Source organism: Pan paniscus, chromosome 6, assembly GCF_029289425.2.
Source record: "Pan paniscus chromosome 6, NHGRI_mPanPan1-v2.0_pri, whole genome shotgun sequence".
In the NCBI taxonomy this organism is placed as follows: Eukaryota; Metazoa; Chordata; class Mammalia; order Primates; family Hominidae; genus Pan; species Pan paniscus.
Genome location: NC_073255.2, coordinates 81,389,035 through 81,407,441, shown reverse-complemented (window position 1 = coordinate 81,407,441; position 18,407 = coordinate 81,389,035). Strand labels below are relative to the sequence as shown.

General features: G+C 54.5%; 1 protein-coding gene across 8 annotated transcripts; it reads right to left on the bottom strand.

Annotated features, from left to right (window-relative positions):
• Positions 1-965: 965 nt before the first annotated feature.
• ASL (argininosuccinate lyase) lies at positions 966-18,398 on the bottom strand. 8 transcript variants are annotated; one of them, XM_055115020.2, is made up of 17 exons: positions 18,300-18,397; positions 18,063-18,117; positions 12,186-12,380; positions 11,732-11,815; positions 11,247-11,303; positions 11,009-11,106; positions 7,522-7,599; positions 7,363-7,440; positions 6,817-6,869; positions 6,412-6,474; positions 5,280-5,394; positions 4,978-5,062; positions 4,819-4,878; positions 4,459-4,542; positions 2,071-2,151; positions 1,494-1,600; positions 966-1,389 (listed from the first exon to the last, which is right to left on the bottom strand). In XM_055115020.2, the coding sequence occupies exons 2-17, from the start codon at positions 18,072-18,074 to the stop codon at positions 1,245-1,247; spliced, it is 1,395 nt and encodes a 464-aa protein (XP_054970995.1). In that variant the 5' UTR covers positions 18,075-18,117; positions 18,300-18,397; the 3' UTR covers positions 966-1,244. The 8 variants fall into 8 exon arrangements, with proteins under 8 accessions (XP_054970995.1, XP_054970996.1, XP_054970997.1 ...); XM_055115021.2 differs by lacking the exon at positions 4,819-4,878 and having other exon boundaries at positions 18,300-18,398; XM_055115022.2 differs by lacking the exon at positions 7,363-7,440 and having other exon boundaries at positions 18,300-18,398.
• Between the last annotated feature and the right edge of the window lie 9 nt (positions 18,399-18,407).

Genomic DNA, 18,407 nt, shown 5'->3' with positions numbered 1-18,407 from the left:
TCTGTCATTGCTCCCAAAATCACGTGGTAGGGGTTATTCATTCTTCCTTGAGTTTAGCTTGTTTGTCTTTGTTGTTAATAAAATATAAGTTTCAGACATTTCTTATTTTTTGTCTTTTAGGGACAGGGTCTTGCTCTGTTTCCCAGACTGGAGGACAGTGGTGCCATCACAGCTCACTGCAGCCTCCCACTGCTGGGCTCAAGCAATCCTCCCGCCTCAGCCTTCCACGTAGCTGGGACTATAGGCACACACCACCACAACTGGCTAGTTTTTGTTGTTGTTTTTAGACAGAGTCTTGCTCTGTGGCCCAGGCTGGAGTGCAGTAATGCAGTCTTGGCTCGCTGCAACCTGTCTCCTGGGTTCAAGCAATTCTCCTGCCTCAGCCTCCCGAATAGCTGGGATTATGGGCATGCGCCACCACGCCCGGCTAATTTTTGTATTTTTATTAGAGATGGGGTTCCACTATGTTGGCCAGGCTGGTCTTGAACTCCTGGTCTCAAGTGATCCACCAGCCTCAGCCTCCTACAGTGCTGGGATTACAGGTGTGAGCCACCGCGCCCAGTTTGGCTAGTTGTTTTGTTTTTGCTTTCATTCATGTTTTTTTTAATATGGTAGTTGGAGTCTTCCTGTTGCCCAGGCCTCCCAAAATGCTAGGATTACAGGCGTGAGCCATCGCTCCTGGCCTAGGAGGTCACTGTGATACCCTGTTTGAAGGGGATGGGGCCTGGACAGAGCAGAGGCTATGATGGGAGCCCCCTCTTCCCTTCCCGTCTACGACTCTCATTGCCCTTGCCCAGTTTTCTCTGCTTCCATTTATTTTTCATTTATTTATTTATTTTTAGAGATAGGGTCTCACTCTGTTATCCAGGCTGGAATGCAGTGGCGTGATCATAGTTCACTGCAGCCTCCACTCCTGGGCACAAGTGTCCTCTCACCTCAGCCTTACAAGTAGCTGGGACTATATGCATGGGCCACCACGCCAGGCTATTTATTTTATTATTGAGTAGAGATGGGGGTCTCCCTGTGTTGCCCAGGCTGTGTCAAACTCCTGGCCTCAAGCATCCTCGCACCTTGCCCTTCCAAAGTGCTGGGATTACAGGCCACCCTGCCCTGCCTCTCCAGTCCCTGACTGTCCCCACTGGCCAGCGCCAGAAAGCCCAGCAACGAGGGAGCCAGGCTGGGGCAGGAAACACACAGCAGCCTCCTCTCGCGCCCACTTTATTAGGGGGCAGGTGTGGGAGGACCTAGGCCTGCTGTGCCTGCAGTAGCGCCCGCACCTGGCGGATCTGCCAGTCGACGCTGGAGCGCGCAGTGCCGCCCAGGGCACCATACTGCTCCACACTGTGCCCGTAGTCCCACACGCAGCTCACGTCGCCCGAGAACAGGGGGCTGGGGAGAGAGGAAGAGGTGGGCCAGGGCGCCAGGCCACCCTGGGCTCCAGGCACCCAGGCTCACTTCCTAGGAGGCAGCATGGGGAAGGGGATGGGCCGTACCTGATGGTCTGCAGCTCCTGCAGTGACAGCTGGTTGAGGGCGACCCCCTTGGTCTCGGCCATGAACACAGCTTTCCCGGAGGCCTCGTGGGCCTGGCGGAATGGCATCTGGGTGCCAGGGAGGAAGATGGCGCTGAGGCAGCTTTCTCCATGCCCTGATCTGCCTCCATTGCCTGCACCCCCTTCCTTTTTTTTTTTTTTTTTCTTTTTGACACAAGTCTCGCTCTGTTGCCCAGGCTGGAGTGCAGTGGCGCTATCTCACCTCACTGCAAACTCCACCTCCCAGGTTCAAGCAATTCTCCTGCCTCAGCCTCCCGAGTAACTGGGATTACAGGAGTGGGCCACCACACCCAGTTAATTGTTGTATTTTTACAACAAAAGAGACGGGGTTTCACCATGTTGACCAGGCTGGTCTCAAACTCCTGGCCTCAAGTGACCCGCCCACCTCGGCTTCCCAAAGTGCTGGGATTACAGGGGTGAGCCACCAGGCTGGGCCGTTTGCACCCATTCCTGAGCTCCCCCACCCTCTGGGGGGGCACCCCATCTCCTCACCCTCCCCCTGGCTGCTACACACTTACCCCTTTGCGGACCAGGTAATAGGCAAGGTCAGTGGCCAGCATGTCGGGGCTGAGAGCCTGTCCCATGTTCTCTTGGTGAATCTGGGGGCACAGGTGGGCGAGTGGTGAGCCCTGGGGACCCTGGGGTCTGAAGCTGCCAGGCCCAGGACCTGCCCCTCTGCCAGGACATCCCTGCCTTGGGCAGATACTCTCTTACCCACTCGGCTCTGTCTCACTCTCAACTTGAACCATCTTCTCATAATTATCGATAATATTTACATGTGCTATGAACACTTACTGGTCTGTATGTTTTACTGGCCTTTATGTTTTCAAAGAGTCCTTATCTTCAGCATGCATCAGATGTTCCTGGAGGATTTGTTTTCTGTTTTAGGAGACAGGGTCTTGCTCTGTTGTCCAGGCTGGAGTGCAGTGGCCATTATAGCCCTCTGCAGCCTGGACTCAAGGGATCTTCCAGCCTCAGCCTCCCAAGTAGCTGGGACTACAGCCATGCACGCCACCGTGCCTAGCTAATTTGTTGTTGTTGTTTTGGGCTTTTTTGAGACAGGGTCTTGCTCTGTCGCCCATGTTGGAGTGCAATGGCACAATCCTGGCTCTCTGCATCCTTGAGCTCCTGGGCTCAAGGGATCCTCCCACATCAGTCTCCTAAGTGGCTGGGACCACAGGTACACGCCATCACGACTGGCTAATTTAATTTTTTTAATTTTACAGACAGGGTCTCGCTATGTTGCTCAGGCTGGTTTTGAACTCCTGGGCTCAAGCGCTTCTCCTGCCTCAGACTCTCAAAGTGCTGGGATTACAAGCATGAGCCACCAGGCCTAGCCACTGGAGAATTTACTAAGAAAAATACAAATTGCTGGGGAGCACCCCCAGAGTCTCTGATTCAGCCATCTGGAGTGGGGCCTCACATCACATTTCTCAGGACTTCTGAGGTGATGCTGGTGCTGCTAGTTGGGGGACTAGCCTCCAGAAACACTGCCTTTTTTTTTTTTTTTTTGAGATGGAGTCTTGCACTGTCACACAGGCTGGAGCGCAGTGGCGTGATCTCTGCTCACTGCAGTCTCCATCTCCCGGGTTCAAGCAATTCTCCTGCCTCAGCCTCCTGAGTAGCTGGGATTACAGGCGTGTACCACCACACCCAGCTAATTTTTATATTTTTAGTAAAGACAGGGTTTCGCCATGTTGGCCAGGCTGGTCTCGAACTCCTGACCTCGAGTGATCTGCCCACCTTAGTCTCGAAAATTGATGGGATTACAGGCATGAGGCTCTGCACCCAGCCAAGAAACACTGATTTCAAGACATATCCTGAACTATTTAGGAATGAAATGATGTGATGATGGGAATTTGCTTCAAAATAAGGGGGTAAGGGAGTGGGAGAGAGCTGTGGGTAAAGACAGCTGGAGCCAGGATGTCCGTGAGTTGATTATCATTGAAGCTGGGTGTCGGTACATAGGGTTCATTATGCATTCTCTAGCTGTTATATACATAAATTTCCCATAATAATTGATTTTAAAAGAAATCAGCCAGGCAAAGTGGCTCATGCCTATAATCCCAGCACCTTGGGAGACCAAGGTGGGAGGATGGCTTGGGGCCAGGAATTTGAGACCAGCCTGGGAAACATAGGGAGACCCTGTCTCTACAAAAAATAAAAAAATTAGCCAGGCGTGGTGGCGCATGTTTGTAGTCCCAGCTACTCTGGAGACTGAGGTGGGAAGATCACTTGAGCCCAAGAGTTTGAGGCTGCAGTGAGCTATGACCGCACCACTGCACTCCAGCCTGGGCGACAGAGAGTGACCCTGTCTCTAAAAAATGTTTTTTAAAGATATTTAATTTAATTTAATTTAATTTAATTTATATATTTGTAGATGGAGTTTTACTCTGTGGTCCAGGCTGGAGTGCAGCGGCATGATCTTGGCTCACTACAACTTCCATCTCCTGGGTTCAAGCTATTCTTCTGCCTCCGCCTCCTGAGTAGCTGGGATTACAGGTGTGGGCCATCACGCCTGGCTAATTTTTGTATTTTTCGTAGAGACATGGTTACGCCATGTTGGCCAGGCTGGTCTCAAACCCCTGATCTCAAGTGCTCCATCTGCCTCGGCCTCCCAAAGTGTGAGATTCCAGGCATGAGCCACTGCACCTGGCCTTTTGTTTAGATTTTCTTTTTTTAAAGAGTTCTGGTCAGGCCATTTGACAGGCCCCAGGCCCCCTGAGTCTCATCTACTTCCACTGCATGGCAGCAGTTTCTGTCCTTTCCCTGTTCCCCAGGAGCAGGAGCGAGCACACCTCTCCTTCCCTGCCCCAGGTCCTCCAGCCCCACCTCACCTCCTCCCAAGGCCACCCTCCCCGCATGCCCACCCCAGTGCCTGGGACCTAGGGGAGGTGATGTCTTGCCTGCAGCGTAGAGATGACGCCAGTGGCCACCTGGAGCACGGCACTCATAGTGTCTGACACTTCAAACACAGCTTCCTTGTCCTCCTGGGAGGCACATGGCAGGAGGTGAGGGCCTAGCAGCCCCCTGGCACCCAGGGTCCCCACAGCCCCACCCCCCCACTGAGGCATCCCCACTGCCTTCCATGGGAAGAACACTCAATACCCCAACAAAGGAAGGGCAGAGAGTTCAAGGGCAGCCACGGATGGAGCTGTGTGCACAGGATGGGAGGATGTATGGCAATCCCGGGGTGGGGCCCTGCCTGGGTGTGCCAGAGCCCTGAGAACTGGCACGTAGTAGCCAGGCCTCCCCCGGCCTCGCACCTGTAAGTCTTTGTTGTAGGTGCTGGGAAGTCCCTTGAGGGTCATCAGGAGCCCAGCACACTGCGGGAAGAGGGAGGCACAGGGGCTGGACCCGGGATCCTGCCCCGCTGGCCACCCACCATCAGCCCAGAGGCCCCGCCCCTCCCCCGCCTTGCTCACCCGCCCAAACACACGCCCAGCCTTGCTCCGGATCAGCTCCAAACTGTCGGGGTTTTTCTTCTGGGGCATCAGGCTGCTTCCCGTGCTGGGGACAGAGGTGCTGGCGCTGAAGGGGCTGGACCCTTGGCTGGTCCAGCGCCGCAATGGCCAGGTCTGGCGGAGGGGTGGGGCGGGGAGGAAGGCAGCCACGTCGGCGGGGAGGAAGGCAGCCACGTCGGCGGGGAGGAAGGCAGCCACGTCCGCGGGCGGCGGGGAATACAGAGGCCGGCAGCGGCAGATGGAGGTGGCAGTTCAGGGCTTACCTGTAGGCATCTGAGAGCTGCACGAAGCTGAATTCCTTGGTGCAGTAGAGGATGAGGTCCTCGGCCATCCTGCTGAGATGGGTCATGCACAGCGAAGCCCAGAACAGGAACTCGGCTGGGAGAAAAGGTTCCCAGTCACCAGGCCTCTCCCATCCCCACCCAGCCTGACCATACAGGGGGCAGGAGGAGGTTAGGCGGTGGGGGGACCCGGCTAAATTTTCATTTTTCGCAAAGATGGGGTCGTGCTATGTCGCCCAAGCTGTTCTGAAACTTGTGGGCTCAAGCAATCCTCCTGCTTTGGCCTCCCAAAGTGCTAGGATTACAAACGTGAGCCATTGCACCTAGCGTGTTTTTTGTTATTGTTGTTTTAAATAAACCAGCTTTACTGAGTTATCACTCACATACAATTTATCCATTTATTTATTTATTTATTTTTTTGAGATGGAGTCTCGCTCCCAACGCACAGGCTGGAGTACAGTGGCGCAATCTCGGCTCACTGCAACCTCTACCTCCCAGGTTCCAGCGAATCTCCTTCCTTAGCCTCCCGAGTAGCTGGGATTACAGGCATGCACCACCATGCCCAGCTAATTTTTGTGCTTTTAGTAGAGACAGGGTTTCACCATGTTGGCCAGGCTGGTCTTAAACTCCTGACCTCATGTGATCCACCTGCCTCGGCCTCCCAAAGTGCTAGGATTACGGGCGTGAGCCACCATGCCTGGCCTATTTATTTTTATTTTATTTTATTTTATTTTATTTTTTGAGATGGAGTTTCGCTCTTGTTGCCCAGGCTGGAGTGCACTGGCGTGATCTTGGCTCACTGCAGCCTCCGCCTCCTGGGTTCAAGTGATTCTCTGGCCTCAGCCTCCTGAGTAGCTGGGATTACAGGCACCTGCCACCACACACCCAGCTAAATTTTGTATTCTTAGTAGAGATGGGGTTTCACCATGTTGGCCAGTGCTGGGCATGGTGAACCACCATGCCCCACCCAATTTACCCATTTAAGGTTTATACTTCAGTGTACAATATCACCACAACCAGCCTGTCCGTGGAGGTATGGGAGGAAACTGGAGAGAAGCTGGGCTGAAGGACTAAAGTGAGGCACAGGGCAGGGGACTGGCTCCCCAGGACTCACCCACAAAGTCCCGCTCACTAGTGGCATCCATGCTGTTGAGAGTGATGGCCCCAAAGTTGAGTTCTGGGGGGGTGGGAGGAAGCAGGGCTAAGCTGGAGGACAGGGAGTGGCCCCCTCTACCCCAACTAGGTTGCCCAGCCCCCTCCCCTGATCAGGGTGGGGCAGCAGCTGGGGGGAGGGATCTTTTGCACAGTCCCAGGAGGGAGGCAGGAGCCCTGAGTCTCTCAGTACCAGGCATCCCTGCCATGAGTGACCCCTGAACTTGATGACCTCAGTGCCCATAGGCAATGAATGAAGGTTTCACCAGGAGCCACAGGCCCCTGCCCTCTGGTTTCAGGTGTGTCTGCAGGTCTTGGCGGGTGCTGAGGGTGATTCTCCCTGGGGAGGAGGGGCAGGACGTCTCACCTGCTCGGAGCAGCTCTCGGTCCACACCCAGGGGATTGCCTGCAATGGCCCCACTGCAGGGACAGGGATTCATGGTGACCAGGGCTCCTGGCAGGCAGCCCTGACACACACACACACACACGAACGCACACACAGAGAACCAAGTCCTGGTTGCCAGGGCAACCACCTGGCGCTTAGCCTCTTCCCTGGCCCAGTCTCCTTGGGTACAGAATACTTGTCCCCAAGTGTCCACAAAACACTTGTCCCCAAGCACTAAGTCACCCTGGGTGCAGGACACTTGTCTCCTGACACATGTTCCCACATGTCAGGCTGAGGGCAGCAGGCTGGGCTTGCCAGGAGCCTTGCTGGAGGGCTCTGGCCCTGCTCTGACACATTCAATGGCTTGGTCGTCCCCACCTTAGCGAGAGCTGGGGCTCCATGCAGGGTCCCCTGCTGAGCAGATAAGGCGGTTTTCTGTCCCACTCTGCACTTCCCAGCTCTGTCAATCCCTAAGGCTATGCAGCAGCCACCCCCACCAGGCCCTCGGGGCACTGGAGCCTCACCCACCTCCCCAGGGGCAGGACATTGATCCGCTTCCGCACCTCCAGCAGCCGCTCAGAGTCTCGGGTCAGTGCCACGGCGTGGCTGTGGGAAGCCAGGGGCAGGAGGGTCAGGGCAGCCGGGGTCCTCCCCTCTAGCACAGCCCCTGCACCTCACCTGGCTCACCTCAGAATCCAGTGGCTCCAGCGGATGGGCTGGGCCCTCTGCAAATGGGTGTACCCCGGGAAGAGAACATCACGTTCCCTGTGGGAGAGGAGGAGCAGAAGCTCGGGTGGAGGCTCATGCAAGGCTTGCCTGTGACACTGGAACCCTGCAGGCCTGGGTTACCCCGGGAAAAAGTGTCGCCCGGCAGCACTCCACCTGAATGAGGGATCTGGTGATCTCCCAGGGACAAATCAGTCTTAAGGGCAAAAGAAGCTAGAAGTGGGACCGTGTGAACCAAGGACTGGGCCTGAGCTGTGGGGCTTCCTGCAGTGAGGCTTTGCCAGAAACACCCGAAGTCCAGCCTCTGTCACTCAGCATCTCCGAGCAGGGGCCAGAACAGGGGAGGAGGCCCATGTTGGGTATGACTTGGCCGTGGGAGGTTTCGTTTGAGGACCCTAGAAATAGCTGGGGCTCATTCAAGGGCTGCTCTGAGCAGGTGAGATGCCCTGCACCTCATTCAAGTAGGCAGGGCAGAGGCAGAGGTGCTGTGAGTGATGGTCCTGTTTTCTTGTTGTTTTGTTTTGTTTTTATTTTTAGAGACAAGGTCTCGTTCTGTTGCCCAGACTGGAGTGCAGTGGCATGATCATAGCTCACTGCTGCCTCGATCTCCTGGGCTCAAGCGATCCTCCTGTCTCAGCCTCCTGAGTAGCTGGGACTAAAGGGACATGCCACCATGCCCAGCTAATGTTTAGTTTTTTGTAAAGATGGGGTCTTGTGGCCAGGCGTGGTAACTCACGCCTGTAATCCCAGCACTTTGGGAGGCCGAGGCGGGCGGATCACAAGGTCAGGAGATCGAGACCATCCTGGCTAACACGGTGAAACCCCATCTATACTAAAAATACAAAAAATTAGCCAGGCGTAGTGGTGGGCGCCTGTAGTTCCAGCTACTCAGGAGGCTGAGGCAGGAGAATGGCATGAACCCAGGAGGCAGAGCTTGCAGTGAGTCGAGATTGCACCACTGCACTTCAGCCTGGGCGACAGAGCGAGACTCCGTCTCAAAAAAAAAAAAAAGATGGGGTCTTGCTATGTTGCCCAGAGTGGTCTGAAACTCCTGGTTTCAGGCAATCCTCCTGCCTTGGCCTCCCAAAGGGCTGGGATTACAAATATGAGCCACCATACCTGGCCTGTTTTTTGTTGTTGTTGTTTTTGAGAAAGAGTTTTGCTCTTGTTGCCCAGGCTGGAATGCAGTGGCGTGATCTCGGCTCACTACAACCTCCACCTCCCAGGTCCAAGAGATTCTCCTGCCTCCCAAGTAGCTGGGACTACAGGTGCCCACCATCACACCCAGCTAATTTTGTGTATTTTTAGTAGAGATGGGGTTTCACCATGTTGGCCAGGCTGGTCTCGAACTCTTGACCTCAGGTGATTCACCCGCCTCAGCCTTCCAAAGTGCTGGGATTACAGGCGTGAGCCACAGCACCTGGCCTGTTGTTTTAAATAAACCAGCTTTACTGAGATATCATTCACAATTTACTCATTTAAAGTTTACACTTTACTGTACAACCATCACCACAACCAATTAAAACATTTTCATCACCCCATGAAGAAATTCTGTACTCAAGGCCAGGCACGGTGGCTCAAGTCTTTAATCCCAGCACTTTGGGAGGCCAAGAGGGAAGGATCACTTAAGGCCGGGAGTTTGAGACCAGCCTGAGCCACATAGCGAGACCCTGTTTCTACAAAAAATTTAAAGAATTCGCGGCTGGGCACGGTGGCTCACACCTGTAATTCCAGCACTTTGAGAGTCCGAGGTGGGTGGATCATGAGGTTGGGAGATTGAGACCATCCTGGCTAACATGGTGAAACCCAGTCTCTACTAAAAATACAAAAAATTAGCCGGGCGTGGTGGTGGGCACCTGTACTCCCAGCTACTCGGGAGGCTGAGGCAGGAGAATGGCGTGAACCTGGGAGGCAGAGGTTGCAGTGAGTGGAGATCGCGCCACTGCACTCCAGCCTGGGCAACAGAGCAAGACTCTGTCTCACAGGTGGTGCACACCTGTGGTCCTAGCTACTCAGAAAGCTGAGGTGGGAGGATCATTTGAGTCCAGGAGTTTGAGACTGCAGTGAGCTATTACCGAGCCATTGCACTCCAGCCTAGGTGACAGAGCAGGATCTCATCTCTAAAGACAATTTAAAAAGTTAAAAATTTAAAAATTAAGTGGAGCGCAGTGGCTTATGGGTGTAATCCTAGCACTTTGGCAGGCCGATGCGGGCAGATCACCTGAGCTCAGGAGTTCAAGACCAGCCTGGTCAACATGGCAAAACCCATCTCTACTGAAAAAAATATAAAAATTAGCTGGACATGGTGGTGCACACCTGTAATCTCAGCTACTTGGGAGGCTGAGGCACTAGAATCACTTGAACCCAGGAGGCAGAGTTTGCAGTTAGCTCAGATAGCGCCACTACACTCCAGACTAGGTGACAGAGCAAAACCCTGTCTCAAAAAAAAAAAACAACAACAACAAACAACAACAACAAAAAATTAAAGAAACCCTGAACTCAGTAGCAGACACTCCCTGTTCCTCCTAGCAGCCCCACACCACCTGCTGGGTGACAATTCTTGTGCCCTTGTTTTCCCCCAAGTCTGCACAACAGGGGTCACAGGGAGTTGAGGAAGAGGAGGGGTCTCTGACAACACATGGAGACTCCTCAGCAGCTCTTCGTCCAGGTCTGCAAGGAACAAATCCAGTCCCAAAGACACCAGGTCCCAGAAACCAAAGCCTGAAATGAGGCCAGCAGGAGGCAGCCTTTGGCTCTGTCTTTTGCCAGATGGGCTGGATGGGGAGGCGAAGCTTAGGATGGGGGATCTGGGGGACAGGCAGTGTGGGGAGTGACTCTGGCTGCTCCAGGCACAGCCAAGCTAGCTGTGCTTGGCTTAGCTTCCTGCCTTCAAATCCGCAAATGGTGAGTTTTCTTTTTTTTTTTTTTCTTTTTTTTTGAGACAGGAGTCTCGCTCTGTAGCCCAGGCTGGAGTGCAATGGTGCGATCTCGGCTCATTGCAACCTCCTCCTCCCGGGTTCAAGCAGTTCTTCTGCCTCAGCCTCCCGAGTAGCTGGGATTACAGGAGCACACCACCACATTGCCTAATTTTTGTATTTTTAGTAGAGACAGAGTTTCCCCATGTTGGCCAGGCTGGTCTCGAACTCCTGACCTCAGGTGATCCACCCACCTCGGCCTCCCAAAGTGCTGAGATTACAGGCGTGAGCCACCGCACCCAGCCCCACGAAGGGTTAGTCTTCTCTGCCTGCTGAGCTAGACTGGCATGGGAGTATTGGGGCCTGCAGGAAATGGCCCACTCCTGGCTGCTCTGCCTCGATCCTGGAGTTCTGGGATGCCCCTGTCCCCCAGGGCCTGGCACCCCCACGCTGTTCACCCCTGCCCCCTAGGTCTCCTGTTCAGGCTTCCATCACACCTCTGTCTGCCCCCTGGGTGTCCCTGTAGGACTCACGCCTCTGCCCGATCCACCATGGTCCTAATGAGCTCCCAGAGGAGGCCCGAGAGTGTGGAGCAGGTCTGCCGCATCCACAGCCTGAGGTCCGTGACCACCTGTGCGAGGAGGAGATGGTGCTCAGGGAGGCCGACGTGTTGCTTCCCTGAGGAGCCAGGACCGCTGCAGAACTCTAACTGCCCCCTGGGCTCCTCAAGGTTGGGACAACACGGAGCAGGGGGTGGAGGGGCTAAAGCACCTGGTCATTCCGGCTCCGTCCCGTGTGCAGCTTCCCTGCCGTTTCACCAATGAGCTCCTGGAGGTGAAGGGAGACCCAGGGTCATGGTCTATACCCCCAGAGGAGTCAACCCAGGCAGGGCAGGTTTCCTCATCAGCCCTGCCAACCTACCTCCATACCCCAGGGCTCCGGGTCCTCCCCAAATCTCTCGCCATTTCTGCTGAGGCCTGTTCTTTTTTTCTTTTCTTTTTTTAATTTTTGTAGTTGTGGGACCTCATTATGTTGCCCAGGCTGGTCTCGAACTCCTGGTCTCAAGCAATCCTCCCACCTCAGCCTCCCAAAGTGCTAGGATTATAGGCATGAGCCAGGGTGCCTTGCTCATGTCCTGAGGTCTCACATGCTGTCTGCCAATGGCGAAGTAAACAGAATGGTGCTAATGCTCAAAGTGGCCCTGGGCAAGGTGGAGAGGGGAGGCAAGGAAAGCGGTGGGGCTCCAGGGGTCGTACCTTCAGGCGGCGCTCATTGGCTGTGTGGATGTCCTCATCATTGGAGTTCAGTTTGAAGGTGCCCTGGGCCCACTCCTCAGCCACCTGTAGTGGGTAGCACCAATGCCGGGGTCAGGTGAGCAGGCATCAGCAGCCAAGAGAGCCCCTGCCTTGGTCCCACCCTATCCCTGGTGACTGACTGTCCCTGTCCAGGAGCTGAGTCCTGGAAGCGCACCTTGGGAGGGGGCATCTCAGGCCCAGCACACCTTTACCCATGAGCCATGTGGGCCACAGGGGTCATTAAAGGATGGAGAGAGGCAGTCATCAAGGCACACAGTTAAACAGCACTTGAGTATATAATTAGTTCAATGTGAAACCACAGATGGGCAACACTGCACTGTTTGCTCAGGGATTTGGTGGGAGCCTGGGGCCACAGGGAAGGGGCCTTGGGTGGGGCTTGGGCCACGGCAAGTACCTTGTCTAGGCCATGGAGTATCTGGTCCATCTCGGCCTTGGTGAGGAGCCCTGCCTTCTCCAGGCCCCTGCTGTAGGCTTTGCTGCCTTGAACATCCACCTCCCAAAGGTGCCGGTCGTAGGCAATGGACGCGTTGAACTTCTCCATGATGGGGTCCACTGCACCCACAAACCGGCCACCCCAAAGCTTCCCACTCTGGCCAGGAGAGCAAGAACAATTAGTCTCTCCTCCACCCTCCAGAACAGTGCTTCTTGCAAAGAGTCTTTGGGAAACTTATCAAGTCTGATGGTAGCAGGGGCATCAGATCATTCTAACTGGGCAGACAAGGAGGCTGAGACCTTCCCAGAGTCACCACCCTGGGAGTGAGCATGGGAACATGGCTGAACACCAAAAGTTTGGGTTCTTTTTTTTTTTTTTTTGAGACAGAGTCTCACTTTGTCGGCCAGGCTGGAGAAACTCTGCCTCCCAGGTTCAAGAGATTCTCCTGCCTCAGACTCCCAAGTAGCTGGGATTACAGGCACGTGCCACCACACCCAGCTAATTTTTGTATCATTAGTAGAGATGGGGTTTCACCATGTTGGCCAGGCTGGTCTTGAACTCCTGACCTCAGGTGATCCTCCCACCTTGGCCTCTGAAAGTGCTAGGATTACAGGCATGAGCCACTGTGTGTGGCCTTGAAGTTGGGGTTCTTTCCCACCACATGGCACCCCTCCAAGGAGATGGTGGCAGGGCCTGAGACACCCCTGGGACCACAGCAGAGCTTCTGGAACCTTTCCCACCACTGACCAAGGTGCTAGGTGCCATCCTAATTGTTGACACAACCCTCTGGGGTAGGCACCAATACAATTCCACTATGAAGATGGGGAAACTGAGGCACAGAGCAGCCTGCTGTCACCTGGGGTGGGATAGCCAGGGCTGCGGCCCAGCAGTCTGAAGTCAGAACCTATGCTTTTCACCCCTGTTCCACCAGGGCTTCTGGACTTGGCTCTGGTGTCCAGAACCTTTGCTGCAGGGACAGGCAAAGAGGCCTTGAGGGTCTCCACCAAGCTTAAGTGCCCTGCAACTCTCTCCCTCACAGCTTGGAGCTGGACTAAGATCCCAATTCCTACCACTCCCTTGGCTCTGAAAAGCACCCTGACACCCCCCATTGTCACTGGCCTTCTAGGAGGTCACTGGGTGATCCCTTACTCTCCAGGGGCCAAGGGCAGAGGAATGGTATGTAGGCATCTACGTTTTGTTCGTTTTATTTGAGATAGAGTCTCACTCTGTTGCCTAGGCTGGAGTGCAGTGGCGTGATCTCGGCTCACTGCAACCTCCACCTCCCGGCTTCAAGCCAATTTTCCTGCCTCAGCCTCCCGAGTAGCTGGAATTTTAGGCGTGTGCCACCACACCTGGCTGAGTTTTATATTTTTAGTAGAGACGGGGTTTCACCATGTTGGTCAGACTGGTCTCGAACTCCTGATCTCAGGATCCCCTGACCTTGGCATCCCGAAGTGCTTGGGATTACAGGCATGAGCCACTGTGCCAAGCCTGTTTTGTTCATTAAAAAAATCTTTTTTAATTCTTTTTTTTTTTTTTTTTTGAGATGGAGTCTCTCTTTGTCACCCAGGCTGGAGTGCAGTGGCAGGATCTTGGCTCACTGCAAGCTCCACCTCCCAGATTCACGCCATTCTCCTGCCTCAGCCTCCTGAGTAGCTGGGACTACAGGTGCCCGCCACCATGCCTGGCTAATTTTTTCTATTTTTTTTTTTCAGTAGAGACGGGGTTTCACCTTGTTAGCCAGGATGGTCTTAATCTCCTGACCTCATGATCTGCCCACCTCGGCCTCCCAAAGTCCTGGGATTACGGGTGTGAGCCACCACACCCGGCCTTTAAATTCTTTTTTAGACACAGGGTCTCATTTGTTACCCAGGTTGGAGTGCAGTGGCACCATCATAGCTCACTGCAGCCTCAAACTCCTGGTCTCAACCAATCCTCTTGCCTCAGCCTCCCCAATAGTTGGGACTACAAGCATGCGCCACCACACCCAGACATTTTTTTTAAATTTTATAGGACTGGGAGTGGTGGCTCATGCCTGTAATCCCAGCATTTTGGAAGGCTAAGGTGGGTGGATCATGAGGTCAGGAGATAGAGACCATCCTGGTCAACATGGTGAAACCCGGTCTCTACTAAAAATACAAAAATTAGCCAGGCGTGGTGGCGCTCGCCTGTAGTTCCAGCTACTTAGGAGGCTGAGGCAGGAGAATCGCTTGAACCCGGGAGGCGGAGGTTGCAGTGAGCCAAGATCACGCCACTGCACTCCAGCCTAGGTGACAGAGCAAAACTCTGTCTCAAAATAAATAAATAAATGAACAAAATAAAATAAAATAAAATAATTGGTAGAGACAGGGTCTCACTATGTTGCCCAGGCTGGTCTTGAATTCCTGGGCTCAAGCTGTCCTCCAGCCTCAGCTTCCCAAAGTGCTGAGATTATAGGCATGAGCCTAGGCGCCAGCCACATCTATGTTTTGAAAGAGGGCAGAGGCCAGGGCATGGGACAGAGTGGGGAGGGGGTACAGAACACCTGGGGAGCAGCCCTAGTGCCCAGGACTGGGAGGAGGGTGGGGTAGAGGTGGGCATGTCACTTCACTGACGTCCTTTTTGTGGAAGGGAGTCTACAATGGCCAATGGGGACATATATCCTCCTCTGTCCCCCTACAATGCCCCAGACTTCTATTAACCACCTGGCCTGGCACCTATTATTAAACCTCAGGGGCTGGGCGTGGTGGCTCACACCTATAATCCTAGCACTTTGGGAGGCTGAGGTGGGCGGATCACGAGGTCAGGAGATCGAGACCATCCTGGCTAACACGGTGAAACTCCGTCTCTACTGAAAACACACACACAAAAATTAGCCAGGCATGGGGGTGGCGGGCGCCTGTAGTCCCAGCTACTTGGGAGGCTGAGGCAGAAGAATGGCGTGAACCCGGGAGGCGGAGCTTGCAGTGAGCTGAGATCGTGCCACTGCACTCCAGCCTGGGCGACAGAGCAAGACTGTCTCAAAACAAAAACAAAAACAAAAACCCTCAGGGTTGGGAGGCCCAGGCAGGTGGATCGCTTGAGGTCAGGAGTTCGAGATCAGCCTGGCCAACATGGTGAAACCTCATCTGTACTAAAAATATAAACATTAGCCAGGCGCAGTGGCAGGAAGCTGTAGTCCCAGCCACTTGGGAGTCTGAAGCAGGAGAATCACTTGAATCCTGGAGGTAGAGGTTGCGGTGAGCAGAGATGGCGCCATTGCACTCCAGCTTGGGCGACAGAGCAAGACTCCTTCTTAAAAATAATAATAATAATAATAATAATAAGATAAGGATAATAATAGTACCTCTCTGATAGCCTTATTGTGAGCATTTAATCAGATAATATTTGCAAATTGCATACATAACACGGTGCCTGGTGCTCAGGAAGGACTCGAGAAATGCCAGCTGTTACTAAGGGAGGGCTGGCAGGGGATAGGACATGCTTCAGCTCCACTCCTGGTTCCTGTATGCACCCCAGAGACCTCTCCAGTGCTCTGGCCCTGAGCTGTGAGCTGACTCCTCTATGCCCAACAGTCCCGACTGCCAAAGGACTCTGCCCTTCAGAGGCAGCCTCCGCCCCCACCCCATCTTTGAGCTGGTCCTGCCCCTTACCCCACAGCTGCCCCACCAAGCCTAGATCTCCAGCAAAGCACCACATGGGGCCCTGGTCCTGATCACTGGAGCCAGCCAGTCAGAATTGGGGCCAGCCTGCCCCTCAGCCAGGAGCCTGGCACCGCCTCCCCCAGTGGGCTCCTGGGCCACCCTGCCTAGGTTGTTAGTAATAAAAATAACTACTTAATAAGTGGAGCTGCAGCCAAACCAATTAGTGCCAACCTACAGGAAGGCCTGGGGCAACCTGAGGTCACCTAGAACACTGGGCTTGTTGGAAGCCAGACCACTCTGCTCTAGAACCAAACTCCTATCCTTACTGGCAGGCATAATAGGACCCCACAGGGAGATCAGAGTGAGGTGTCTCCCCTTGGGCACTGAGGAGAGTGGAGGCCCAGTGTGGTAGCAGAAGGTGCTACTCCAAGCCAGGACACATCTGGGCCGGAATGGTCTCTTCAGGGCCAGGGGATGGGGCACTGAGTTGGGTTGGGTTGAATGAGCAACAGTTAAGGTCGAATGTACATGGGAAATACCAGTTTTGGTTTTGGGACTTGTGGGTTTTTTTTCTTTTTTTGAGGTGGAGTCTTGCTTTGTCGCCCAGGCTGGAGTGCAGTGGTGCGATCTCAGCTCACTGCAACCTCCGCCTCCCGAGTTCAAGCGATTCTCCTGCCTCAGCCTCCCGAATAGCTGGGACTACAGGCACCCACCACTACACCCAGCTAATTTTTGCATTTTTAGTAGAGACGGGGTTTCACCATGTTGGCCAGGCTGGTCTCAAACTCCTGACCTCAGGTGATCTGCCCACCTCGACCTCCCAAAGTGCTGGGATTACAGGTGTGAGCCACCATGCCTGCCAGGTTTTTTTATTTTTATTTTTTTGAAACTGGATCTCACTCTGTTGCCTGGGCTGGAGTGCAGTGGTGAGATCATGCTCACTGCAGTCTCAAACTCCTGGGCTCAAGCAATCCTCATGCCTCCGCCTCCTGTGAGACTACAGGTGTACGCCACCACACCTGGGTAATTTTCAAAATCTTTTTGTAGAGACAGGGTCTCACTACATTGCCCTGGCTGGTCTGGAATTCCTGGGCTTCAGCAGTCCTCCCGCCTCGGCCTCCCAAAGTAGAAATATCAGTATTGTTGTGGTTAGCCACCATTTATTGAGCACCTACTGTTGCTCAGCCCTGTGCTAGGGATTTCACATATGTTATTACGGCCTTTTATGAGGTGGGCAATATTACCCCTATTTCACAAATGAGGAAAGAGGTTTAAAGGGCTCAAGTGACTGGTACAGAAACCAAGTCTGTTTGGCTCCAAAGTCCAGGCCCTACCCCCCTGCCATGACCCAGAAGCTTGCAGGGCACTGAGCTTGCAGGGCATTGAGAAAGAGGAAGTGAATTGCTAGCTAATGAAGGCCAAAAGGGCCTGGAACCCAGACCTCCTGCTTCCTGGAGTTCCCTTCATCAAGCATCAGGCGAACAGCCCCTTTCACCTGAAGGGTCCAAAGCAATGGCCTCATAATCTAGTGCCTTACAGAGTGAGGCCGACAGCTATTATTACCCCCATTGCCAGATAAATCAACTGTGGCCCAAGGAAGGAAAACCTCTGCCTGGGAATCCAGCATCTCAGTGGTCAGGAGGAGAGGCCAGGAGCCACTGACCCTAAGAGGCAGGGTCCAGTGAGACAGGAAGGGACCAGGCACCAGGGTTGCTGGAGCCACGAGGCGACGTCCCCTTTTTCCTGGCTCTTTCCACATGCCACAGTCAAGGACAAGAACACTTAGGGGCTGAGCTTTATTCTATAAACAGGGACAATTGCTCTAGCAGGAGAAGGGATGTGGTGTGGGGTGGGACCTGACAGGAGGACACGTGGTAAGAAGGAAGGAAGAGTTGGAAGGCTGAAGGCTTGGGAGCCACTTTTCCTGGCCAGGCAGGCATCACTGTGAGGTGAGGGCAGAGCCACTCTACCCCTAGTAGTGTGGGTTGGTGGGTTTGCCACAAGGGCTGCCTGCGGATACTGGTAAGTCCCGGTAAAGGTGACTGCTGGGCTCCAGAAGATGCACCTGGGAGGGCTGGGGGTGCAGGCTTCCTAGGTAATTTTCAAAATTACTTCCTGGAGGGCGATTCCCAGCAGGGTGGCCCGAGGCAGGTCTGGCGCCCCCACTCTCTCCTTTGGAGGCTAGGAGGACCGGAGTCCCCGAGGTCCCACTCACCTCCGAGGCCATGTTGGGCGGTTCCTCGTCGTCCGGAAGCTTCGGTCCTCCGGGTCTGGAAGACAAGACCGGACTGACGACCTCCTTGGCCAGCAGGGTCCCCCGGGCCGGGCTGGCTCCGAGTTCTGGGCACTGCGCTTGAGGGAGCGCAGCCCTTGGGGACGCGGACGTGAGAGCGCGCCACGGTGCTCGGCGTCCTCCACGCCCGTCCCGCCCATCCGGCCGCCGCGCACTCACCTCCGCCTGGCCGCACGGATAGTGTCGCGCCCGCCACTGGCCAGGGCTTTTCTGGCCGGGATGGCGTCAGCAGCCGCCGGTCCTGTCCCCACCCCTGGCGACGGCCGC